At 38.2% G+C, this 12,054-nt stretch overlaps 1 protein-coding gene across 2 annotated transcripts in view; it reads left to right on the top strand.

The window, feature by feature from the left end:
* The window catches only part of ATG5 (autophagy related 5), a 78,971-nt gene that overhangs the window by 51,370 nt on the left and 15,547 nt on the right, over positions 1-12,054 (top strand). For both annotated transcript variants that reach the window (XM_065631632.1, XM_065631633.1), the window contains exon 7: positions 2,565-2,682. In XM_065631632.1, coding sequence (XP_065487704.1) covers positions 2,565-2,682 — 118 coding nt within the window. The remainder of the gene's footprint in view (positions 1-2,564; positions 2,683-12,054) is intronic.

The raw sequence follows: 12,054 nt of genomic DNA, 5'->3' as shown, positions 1-12,054 counted from the left end.
GGGTTAGATTACAGATAGTACTGTTTTGCATGATTGATTAAGCAAATATTGTACAAAACAACATTATGTAAGTAATTACTCATGTTGGCTATTCCTTCATGTGTTATAGAGTAGAAAGCTGTAGTCAAGTTGGGCTTATATTACTAGCTACCACACTTCAAAAGGGGTTGATGGTAAGATTTTTCTAAAATGATTTATGCTTCTGTATGACTAAGATACTTTGAAAAGTTATGCTATAAACATTCTAGATTGTAGAATGGGACTTTCCTTTTGACTCTCTTAATGCATAAAGCATCTGCTGCATGGGAGGGAAGAAGTGTAAGCATGTTGGGTTAATACTCTGCCTGTAGGATTATATTTGTGAACCACAATCTTTGTATATACAATGTGCACTTACTTTTATTGTTTTAATGTTGATGCAGACCAGTGATTTTTATTTATATTACCACATCTGCATTGCTCAACACTTAGAAAATTGAATTCATTTTCTCTAATGTTTCATGGTAGCAGCTGAGGATATTGCTTTGCAGCAGTCACCAACTATGTGGGAGATTTTAGAAAATACATCTTTAGCTTTTTCCTCTTTACGTTAAATTATGATAACTAGGAAAAGATTGGATTATAATTTATTAACAATAAGAAACTGCAGTATGCACTTGGAAATTCTTATCTTAAAAGTCTGTTGTTGATGACCACCTTTGCCTGCATCCTTCTTCTGGTCTTTGTTTCCTCTTCTGCCTCTTCATATGGTAAGCACTTGGGAGCTGTGATTAGACTTCTGAATAATTGATTTTTTTTTTTTTTTTTTAAATAAACTCGATAGAAAACTCTTTTGGCTATAACAGTGTTTTAGGGTTTTTGTCTTCTCCAGTGGATCTGTCTGAGGGGGATCCTGCTGGCCGTGTGCCTCCCATCATTTTTCAAATGTTCAGACATTTCATTAGCACTGTTTGTATCCAAATTCTGCTACCCTGAGGACACAGAGAATTGACCACAGCAGCTAGTCAGCTCCTTCTGATTAGTCTTCATAAGAAAAACTGGGAAAAGACTATTTTTCCAGTTTCAGGGACTGTTGGCAAGAAGTAACAAGTATCTGCATCAACAGTCCTGCCCTGCCCTGGAGTTACTCTGAGGTGATGTACTTCTCCTAGGAAAAGACTCCTTACCCTGCTGTTTCGGAGAGCTGAATGACAATTAACTTGTCATAGTTAATCTACTGCTTGTGGCTTTTTATGTAGGTAGGTGACAGAGACCACATCGTAACTTCCTTTCAAAATCGATATTTAACTATCAAATTTTTTACTGCACTTGGTGTTTATTTTTTTTCCCAAAAACCTCCACCAGGAAAAAAAAATAATTCTTGATGTTGAGTTGTGTTGGTTTGTTTCTGGTTTTTAATTACCATAGTAGGACACGAACCACTTTCTGAGCAGTAGGTGACTAAATTTGGAAGGGGTAATAGCTTGTATTGCTTTTTCCAATTAAGATAGGATGTGATGAAAGTGTAATTTACTGGAGCCCAGTCACCTGTAATGCAGGCCACACCAGCTGCTTTCTGGTGGTAGCTGCTAACAGAAATTTGTCAGCAACAATTCAGAGCTTGATTAAAATTTAAGGGTTGGTTGAATATGAGGTTTTTAACTCCTGTTTTCTGGCCCAGATGCCCAGTTTGGGAGAAGAGATCAGGTTGTCAGGAAAAAAAAACTTTTCTTGTCATTTCAGTATCAGATGCTTGCTGACCCTGAGGTTGCTTATACAGATACACAAAGAAGGGGATTACCTTAACATAACCACAGTTCTTCAATAAGTGTATCTACACATCCCATAAGCTACTTGGCTTCTTCTGCAGCATTGGGAGTTGTATTGCCTACATCGTGGACAGTCCTTGGCAGCAGTTACTGCCACTTGATTTGCTTTTTTTCATCTCCAAAAGAAACTATAATGATGTGTACACAAGATCTAACAGGACCTATAGTTGAAATAATTCTGCAGCAGACTTGACATCTAATTCCTTAAGTAGGCAGAAGACTCTAGGTTGCCTGTCAGAGCACACCACTTCTTTTTTTTTCTTTAATCATACTCTTTCTTGCAGCTGAAACAGTTTTAATTTTCCAACATAAAATCTACTGGAAAAAAATTCACCTGGCTTGAGCTGTAAGGGTACTTGTTTGCCATTAGGAGTGCTTAATGTGTTTCTAAAAGAGGAAGATAGACTACTGCAGAAAGTATTGCATATTTGTTACAGTATTGCTTTGACTTGGCAAAACGTATAGGCATATGTTGAGCTCTTAAGTTTGTGCTCACTGCTTGTTTTACTTAAATTAAGAATATATTGAAATGTTTTCTTCAAGTAGACTCATTCCCATAACAGGTTTTTTTTTTAATTAAAAAAACCCAGCACTTTTATATCCATGACATAAAACCAAAACTACCATGGAAATGTCAGACATTTCTTCTGCTGCAAGCTCTTGTTCTGTCCTATCTTCTGCCTGTATCAAGTAGTAATACTACATATTTGCGTGGTCCTTAAACTTTTGTTTTTGCTAATTTTGTTATTAAAACAGGCAACAACAGAGAGACCTTTTATACAGAAGCTATTTCGACCAATTGCTTCAGGAGGACAGTTGCATACTTTGGGAGATCTGCTAAAAGATGTGTGTCCTAGTGCAATCGCCCCTGAAGGTACTGTAGAAATAACTTCTGTCCAATAAGATAACTTTTGCTGTTGATTTATTGTTTGTTTGTCTTTTAATATGGGGATTTTGGGGGCAGAACTATGTCTCTGTAACAGAGGTTCAGATTTCATTCCTTCCTGCCCCTTTCGGGTGCCTGTTGTACATCACCTGCAGCATTTGGAGAGGGTAAGATTGAGTCCTTGGGCACTACTGAGAAAGTAATCTCTGAATTTGTGTACTCCTTTACCACCATGCTGTTCTTAATAAAAACATTCATATGTTATTTTCTACATCTTTAAAAAATATTCTTAAAGTCCAAAGAAGTTTTAAGTTACATGTAATTTTATATTACACAAACTTTTCATATGTAAAACTCCGAAACTGATAAAAATTGAACATGTTTTCAGAACACTTTTTTCCCTGTTGAAGCCCAACCTTTTAAAAATATACCAGAAAAGGAAGAGATTGTTCTGAGTATGTAATAGTTTATGCATGGTTATTAAGTCATACTCCATGACAAGAGACCAGTTAGTTCATGTAGCATTAGATTATTTCGTACAATAGCATTTGTTGATCAGCACTTATTCAGAAAACTAAGCATTTCTGGATGTTATTTTAGCCTCAACAGTTAGAACTGTTGGAACCTGGATATACTTTTTAGGTGGGATAAATGTAAGTGTTACATACTCTGCAAGTTAAGATCAAAATTATTTAATGTGAAATGTTTTTCATCTTGTTCTTGTTGTCTTACCAGTATATGTAAATGGGTAACCTTTTTTTTTTTCCAGTCGATAAATCACAATTTGTTTTGCAAAATGTCTGATATTCTAGAGAAGGTGTTGGCGCAGAGTTTACTGGTGTAGTGTCAGCACCTTTTGACAGTAAAGCACTAAATTTGAAATCAGTGTGAAAATCTGTAAGATGATGTTGTACACAGAAGTTGTATAATTCAGGAGCAAATAGTTGTCATGGATGTTTTTAAGTATGGTGATCTTGGAAATCAATTGACATCTCAAATGATGTTTTTACCTCTGTTTAATACTTGTTAACACGTGGAAACAATTTCTAAAAATAACAAAATGTAAGAAAAATATGGAATGTTGCTAGCCATGGGTCCATTTTTTTCCTAAAGCTACTATAAATTTTAGAGCATAATTTTAGGTAATGCTTTCAAATAATTGTCCAAAAGATAAAGCAAGATACAAATAGATACTTGAATGTTAGCACAAGCAAGTTTAATCATCTTTAAGTACTTGAGTGTGAGGAGCCTACAGATGCTAGTGAAAAGGAGCAAAGTGAATTTTAAAAAAAAGAGGTAAGGATGATGTATTTTTACTTGGAAGGCAGTCAAGAGCACAAATTAAATGAAGAAGACTTAAAAATACTGTTTACTCGATGGAGGCAAAAGAAATATTATTTGGAAGAAACCAGAATAGGTACTATCCTTACACTTAGGAGGAGTGATTTGAAATTTTACAGAAGGGTCTCCTTGTATTGGAATATACTTGTCCCTGTATAAATCTGCTTAAATTTGGCCTCGTTTTAATCCTTAAGATTCTACTGAGCAACTTGCAAACTTAGTTTAATAAATTTAATAAATTTGATTCCTCACATGGGTGTGAACCGTCTAGGATTCAGCAGAATTTCTTCCGTAATGCAGCTTTGTATGGTTGTGGTGTTCAGTTGTTTCTCTTATATTTGGAGTGTTTTCCCCTTCTGCTGGTAGGTAACAGAAGGAAAGATGTCTGAGCTAAATGCAGGAAATAACATCAACTCTGGAGGAGGTATGGGAGTAGACTGATACATAGAGCCACTGCAGGGGGAAGCAAAATGACCAAACAAGTAATTTGGAATAAAATGGCAGATCTGAGAGTCATGAAATGGCATGGGAAGAGTGACATATAAACAATGAGGCAGGATGAAAGAGATTGCGGCAAAAGCCAAAAACTGACATAGAAAATGTGAACACCTGAACAGAGTAATTGGGATAGAAGATTATAAAAGGATGAGAGAGAAAAAGAAGCATACTGCATGTGGATCATACACTGAGATTGTCCAAGGCATCTGTGGAAGAACGGGAGTACAAGTCCTGCTGGTAAAGTGATGTGGATGGTCTGGAGACCTATTTGGAGAAACGCATCCCTGGAGGTGTTTAAAAGACACACCTAGATGAGGTTCTTAGGGACATGGTTTAGAGGTGGACTTTACTATGTCAGGTTACCGGTTGGACTCAATGATCTTAAAGGTCTTTTCCAGCCCAAATGATTGTATGATTCTATTATCTACTTAATTTTTCTGAACAAAGGAGAAAAGAGTAGTATCTCATCAAAGACATGCTTAAAGACATAATAGACATTGATGAAGCAAGTTGTTTTCAACCTTTTTAACTCTTGTTTTCAAGAAGTAATTTAGATATTTTTTCAAGACTCTTTTTTAACCCCCCCCTTTAGTGAATTAATGGATCGGTGACATTAGCTGCAAAGTTTTGTCAGTGCAACACAATCAAGATGAGCTTCTCTTTCTGTTTTTCTCCATCTGCTGACCTTTTTTCTTTTCCCTTTTTCCTCTATGCTTTTCTCTTTTCCAATGACTTTTCATTCAACTGGAAGCTTCATGGTAATTGTGGTGATTGCTTGTCTGTGGTGATATCCGTAACTGAGCTTTGTGCCGTGGGAACACTGCAAATATATGATTTTCAGACCCGGCATTTGTAGCCATCGATGTGAGCTGTTCCTGTTGCCAGATACTTAGGGACCACCACAAGGAGAGGGAGGGAAGGGTTTAAAGAACCACCCACAGTGTCTATATGCCTTTGCTTTAGGAAACGTGGATATAATTAAGTCTCTCTTTTAACTGTGCTGAGAAAAAATATTTCAATGAAAAATGTATTTATATGTATGTGGATTTAATATATATGTTGATTAGTAGTTGTTGAAAACAGAATGTAAAGAACATTGTCAGAAGTAGAACAGGTTGAATAGTGACATTAAACTGATAGTGAAAACAGTCTTCGCAAAAATACTGTGCCAATGTTGCTTTGGACTGTTATGGACTGTGGGTAGCTGTTTAGATACTGTGTTTTATTTAAATTAGCTTATGAAACTATTTATTCAAGGCTTCTGTTGTTGGAAGTGCTCTAAAAAATAAAAAACTGAGAAGCCAGTGTAGTTCTTAAAACTTGTGGCAATTACATTAATTACCTTGACTGTAAAGGATACTCTGTTCCTCTAGAACAATAAGGAGAGTGGCTACCTTTGTCAGTAGCAAATGTCTTTAAGAATAAGAAAATGTTCACAGGATCATAGGATAGTTTGGGTTGGAAAGAACTTCAGAGAAGATGCTCTTTTTTCACCTTACAGTACTCCTACTGCAGTACTGTACAGTAGTTTCTCCCGGAAAACTAGATTAGAACTGATCTAATATAACCCTCTCTAATTTTTCTGTCTAAATGAGTATTTAGACAGCAAATATGTTAAATTCGGTATTTTCTCATGCACTGAGTATTTTTTCTTTTTCCTTGGTTTCTATTTAGCTGCTTCACAGGCAGCGGTTGTGGTTATGTGGCAACAGAAATAGCAAGACCAAGTCATCACAGAAGGTGCATCACCTTGCATTTAATATTGATGCATTTAATTTCTTTCAGTTTTTTTTATCCTTTGTTCTGCTCTTCCTGTGTTGACATGAAGCTTGGGAATCAGTGAAATCATATTTGTCATGTTTAATAGATATTAAAATTAATATTCTCCATCACAAACTAATCCAGTAATCTCTTCCTCTGTATTGCAGCCTACTGTGATCGCTCTTTAAGGCATGCAATTATTTATTTTTTAGTTATTGCAATAATAAATTGTAATTTATCAGTTACACAGCAGTTCATAAATGAAAGACCTCAGTCTGAAATTTTACGATAAGTAAACCTATACTGTGTGTTAGTACATTTTTTTTTAATTTACTATATTTTGATAATTAGTGTCTATTTAAATTCCTCTGAAGGCTGCATACAGTTGAAATTGAACTTGGGAGTTCTGTGGTTGTATAGATAATGCTTAGCTTGCTGTTCATGGACTACTATTCCTGACTTCATGGGGTTATTGGGAATCCTGACTGTAATATGTGCAATTTCAGTTTTCAGTCTTTTAAAGTAAAACTTCGCAAGTTCTGCAATTTGAGCACACTAAACTGTGTTTAGTTCTCAGTCGTGCTCATACCCTGTTAGGGGGCTGTGCTTGGTTTTGGTTTTACATTTGTTTCTCCCTAGTTGTTCATACTTAAAACCAAGGCAAGCTGGTCATTTAGGTTTTGGGCAATGCTTAATTATTTCTGATCTTGATCCCAGCGTCACAGAAGAGTGGCACTTATTCTTCAGTTCTTTTTTCAACTTGTGTTGACCCATCTTACGTTATTTCATGTCAATGGCTCTACAGCTGTTTGTTTCTTTTTCCTGCCTCATGTTCCTTCAGTACCTCTATTCTAATCATACGTAACTCTTGCTGTCCTTTGTTACTCTTAATATCTGGTTTTGCATGCCTTAAAATTGGCTCTACTACTTCTTTGACTAAGCTCAGCATAATTTGTATAAATATTTTTGTAGTTTTTCAAACCTTAGCTGATTGCCTAATAGAAACAGATCGAGATCTTAAGGGAAGTAGTCTTTTCCCCCCTCTTTTCCCCCCTCTTTTCCCCCCTCTTTTCCCCCCTCTTTTCCCCCCTCTTTTCCCCCCTCTTTTCCCCCCTCTTTTCCCCCCTCTTTTCCCCCCTCTTTTCCCCCCTCTTTTCCCCCCTCTTTTCCCCCCTCTTTTCCCCCCTCTTTTCCCCCCTCTTTTCCCCCCTCTTTTCCCCCCTCTTTTCCCCCCTCTTTTCCCCCCTCTTTTCCCCCCTCTTTTCCCCCCTCTTTTCCCCCCTCTTTCTGTGGTGTTGCATTATCTATACTTCACTTTCCTTGAGTTTTCCAACAGTTTTTTTTTTACCATTGAATATGAAGATCTAAAATATTTAGATACATAGGGACCATGTCTGTCTATCAACATTCTTCCATTTCCCAGTTTAGATGTCTTGGTTTTCTTTCTTCTCCAAGAAGACTAAGATCCTGGTTACTCAAGGAAGTAAAGGGACTAAAATTGTCCAGTGTCCCCCTTTTCGTGCACACTCCTGAAATTGTACAAAGATCCTTTCCAGCCAACAGTCTAAAGTCCTAGTTTTACTTCTCATAGACTGTCCATCATGTAGTTTTGAATCTAAGCTCATGACAGATGTCTTTTTTATTGTAATATAAAACATCCATTCATGAGGACTCCATGGTTAGAATCAGATTATTCTGATTATTCATGCTACAGCTTGTAAACTCATTGTCTGATCTTTTTTCCTATGCTTGTGGATGCCACTTGCACAGACAAAAGTTGATCCTTTAATTGGATAGTTCTTGTGTGGTAAAGTGGAATTGTCAGCAGTAGTTCTAGTTCCGGAAAATTAGGTGGTCTTTTAAATAACTTGAAAGTTATTCCTCTTTGTGAGAAGATTTCTTGTATTATGGAGGAACAGGCGAAAATGAATCTTGATATTGCCTGTGGTCTCTTTACTGCATAGTTATAGTTTGTATATAGGTAAGGAAGAGAAGATGTAAGACCATGTTGTTGCCTGCAAATATAGCATAAGGTCATGTAGCTGATATGGTAGAACACATTACTTATGGGTATTCTTCCCAAAACTGCTGAATCACTAAATTATCTGTGCCTGAAGGAGTACTATGGCTATTTTTGCCTACTGTCTAATAACCTCTGTCTTACTGAGATTAGGTAGATTAGGCTACCTGTTTACAGCAATGATGTCATTTATGACAGGTAAATAAAATTGTTATCTATCCGTTGCTGCTAGAGGGGTTATGCTGCATTTCCCCATGGTTTTATGCGTCTGATGATAAGTGTTCCTGTTGCAAATTAAGAGGCCTGTGTTTCCAGCAGTGGTGATATCAGTTCTGAACTTCAGAGTTTTATCAAATTTGAAAAAAAAGTGAATAATTCACAGCAATTAAAAAAAAAAAAGTTTAGTAGACATTTATGAGGTTCCTGTAAGAGAACTTCCTAATATTGTAAACAGTTAATTTAGAAATGGTGACTCATCTTATTAGAAGGGGCTGAAAACAGTATGATCTTGCATAACTACAGATCGACAACTGCAAGAGGAAGCAATGAGTTCTACAGAATGCTTTGAAGAGGCAAAGGGTTAAAATGATAGAAAACAGAGTTATTCCGGGAAGAGGGAAAGACTTCTTTCCTCTTCCACACCAGAAATTTAAGACATTGTGCATAATGCAAAGATAAAAATTGTGTAATGCAGAAGGAAACAGTTTTCTTCCACTGGTATCATGTCTAAACAGTTCTGGATACAATTTTAATTTGCCAGTGCTGTTGAAGTCTTCATAAAACTTGTTTTGATTTTTGTCTCATGCTTCCTTGAAGACTCAAATGGTAAACATTTGAACATAATGATGCAAACAGTAGGCAATCAATCAATCCGAGTTTTCACAGCATTGTTTTTCATTCAGAAAAGCTGTGTGAACTGACCTCTTTCTACATCAGTGTCATTAGTTCTTTGAAATAAAACAAGGATCAAAAAGACTTCCAGGATTTTTCTCTTAAGACTCACTGTACTGAATGATTTTGTAAAATTAGGGATCAACTGTTTTCAATTAACTCTCATCTTTTTTTAATGTATCTTGTATGAGAGACTACATATTAATTGGTTTTGTTCTCCCTCAGTTTTCCAAGCATTGACTTCCAGTAAATTAGTCAAACAGAAAATTGAATTTAGATTAGATTTGCAGTGTAGGCCTCTAATTTTGATGCAAGTCACAAACAGTGCAATAGAAAGAGGTAAATGTATGCAGTGTGAATATCGTTGGATTGACATAACTGGGTTTGCTCTGTTTGAGGTCAGAGCTAGCTGAGCCTGGGGTTTACTGTGGGAGCTGCAAGGAGAGGAGCAGCACAGCACCGTCTCAGTCCTGGCTGCTCCGGTGGTGAGCGGGCTTAGGATGCTTTTGCTCCCCATGTCAGGCTAGTGGAATACATCTGACTGCTTGTGTGCTCTGTAGGATGGTCTCTGCTGGTCAGTGCTGTGCAGATACAGTGTTGAAATGCTTTTCCAGGCTACCTGACTTCAGAAATACAACTAGCCCTCATCAGTTTTAGCCAGTTTATTAGCCACACTTTCGTCTCGAATGGATACGGCAGTATTGGAAACGGTTACAGGTCTTGTAGTGTGTAGGCATACTAAAAGATGACTAAAAGCTCACCAGTGATAGGAATTCTGGTCTACTGTCTCCTCTGCTGTGAGAGTAATCGTGCAGGTCAGACCTGAGCTTCAGACCACTGCTTAAGCCATTCTGCGCTCCTTGTGTCCTTGCCTCGATGGTGCTCTCTCCATGTTAGAGGAGGTCATCATGTACGTCTCCTTTCTGGTGTGAATCATTGTTTGTGCCTGTTATCTTTTCCTAACCAAGTCATCTGCTTGGATTGTCCTCCTGCATCTGCCTTTCATCTGTCAGATTTCCAACTTCTTGGTTTTATTTTTTTTTTTTTACACCCACACACACCTATCTGCCCCAGTTGCATTTTTTTTTAAGTCGAAGTGGAAAGATTATTTTTTTTTCTGTGTTAAAATTGCATGCCTTTTGATTTATTGGTTCTTTTGGATCAAAAGGGGTGGAAGTCGAGAGGTTAGCTTGAAATTATAGAATTAATAGTCATGACTACAGAATTAATTAATATAAAATTGATTTGTCTTGACTACACAGAAAGGTGCAAATAATCTGAGAGTTAATAGTGTGGCAGCTGTGCTGTTTATATGGCTTCTTATTAGCCTTCTTTTCTAAGCAAGCTCTTTGTATAATCAGAGGAGGCTTCTGTGTGTGCAGAATGTTCTGGCTTACTTGCTCTCAGAAGAAAAGAAAAAAAAACAGGTGGAGATATGGGGCTAGTTGTGATCTTTCTGCATAGAATTTCTCAGGAAACGGCAAGCACAGCTTCGTTTGAAGGATTACTCCAGGTCTACCTCAATCAACTCCACAAGGATTATCCGTTTGGTAGCTTACGAGCCCTCTCCCCTTTTCCTAGGAGCAGATGGATGAAGTGTAACGAGTCCAAATGCTGGACCTCAGCACCTGGGATGCGGTAACGTCAGGTGCAAGTATGAATTGGGAGAGGAGTGGCTGGTGAACAGCCCTGCAGAAAGAAAGGGATCCGGGGGTGCTCAATAGGAGTGGGCATGTGCCCTGGCAGCCAGGAGGGCAACCTGCATCCTGGGATGCAAACACAGTATGACCAGCTAGCCAAAAGAGGTGATTACCCCACTGTGTTTAGCATTGGTACTGCGTGCAGTTCTGGGCCCCACAATTTAAGAAGGATGTGAACGTCCTTGAATTTGTCCAGAGGAGGGCAGTGAAGCTGGTGAAGGGGCTGGAAGGTATGGCCTGTGAGGAGCAGCTGAGGAAACTGGGTTTGTGTTGTTTGGAGAGAAGGAGGCTGAGGGGCGACCTCGTGGCTCTCTGCAGCTTCCTGGGGAGGGGATATGGGGAGGAAGGTGCTGAGCTCTTCTCCTTGGGATGCAGTGACAGGACATATGGGAATGGCTCAAAGCTGTGCCTGGGGAGGTTTAGACTGGACATTGGGAAGCATTTCTTTCCTGAGAGGGTGGCCAAACACTGGGACAGGCTTCCTAGAGAGGTGGTCGATGCCCCAAGCCTGTCAGTGTTTAAGAGGCATTTGGACAATCCCCTTAACAACATGCTTTAACTTTTGGTCAGCCCTGAATTGGTCAGGCAGTTGAACTAGATGATCATTGTAGGCCCCTTCCAACTGAAATATTCTAGTCTAGTCTCTCCTCTTCCATCCAGCAACTTTCCTAACACCACAAGAGTAATGTGCTTTTCTTCATGACTAGAAAATGGCTTCTGGGCACGCACGTGCATGTGCATTCTGAAGGACAGAATATAGGAAGAGGTAGAGCAAATAGGGAAATAATCCTGTTTCTTGGACAAGAAATTTGTTCAGCTTCAGCTAAATCTGTTCTGTTGGCCACCCAATAAGTTTTATTAGTATCAGACTCCAGACTATTCTCTTTGAATTTGTCAGAGGGCCAATGACTTTATTCAGGCACAACAAATTTTTAAGTCCATTATTAACAGCAGTAGTATTAAATGGAGAAAGTAAAACCTCCGTAGAGCAAAATAACTTTTTCAAAATTTAGCTTATTCTGTTTGGAAATCACAAGCGAGCACTTCTGAAGTTCTCTGCAGAGGAGAGGTGGGATTTTTCATCCTAGATCAGTCTGCTTCATGGGCTGCAGTAGAGCTGCAGTTCCTGGGAGCATCAGCATCCTACCC

Source organism: Caloenas nicobarica, chromosome 3, assembly GCF_036013445.1.
Source record: "Caloenas nicobarica isolate bCalNic1 chromosome 3, bCalNic1.hap1, whole genome shotgun sequence".
NCBI classification, from domain to species: Eukaryota; Metazoa; Chordata; class Aves; order Columbiformes; family Columbidae; genus Caloenas; species Caloenas nicobarica.
This window is presented reverse-complemented; position numbering and strand designations above follow the sequence as displayed.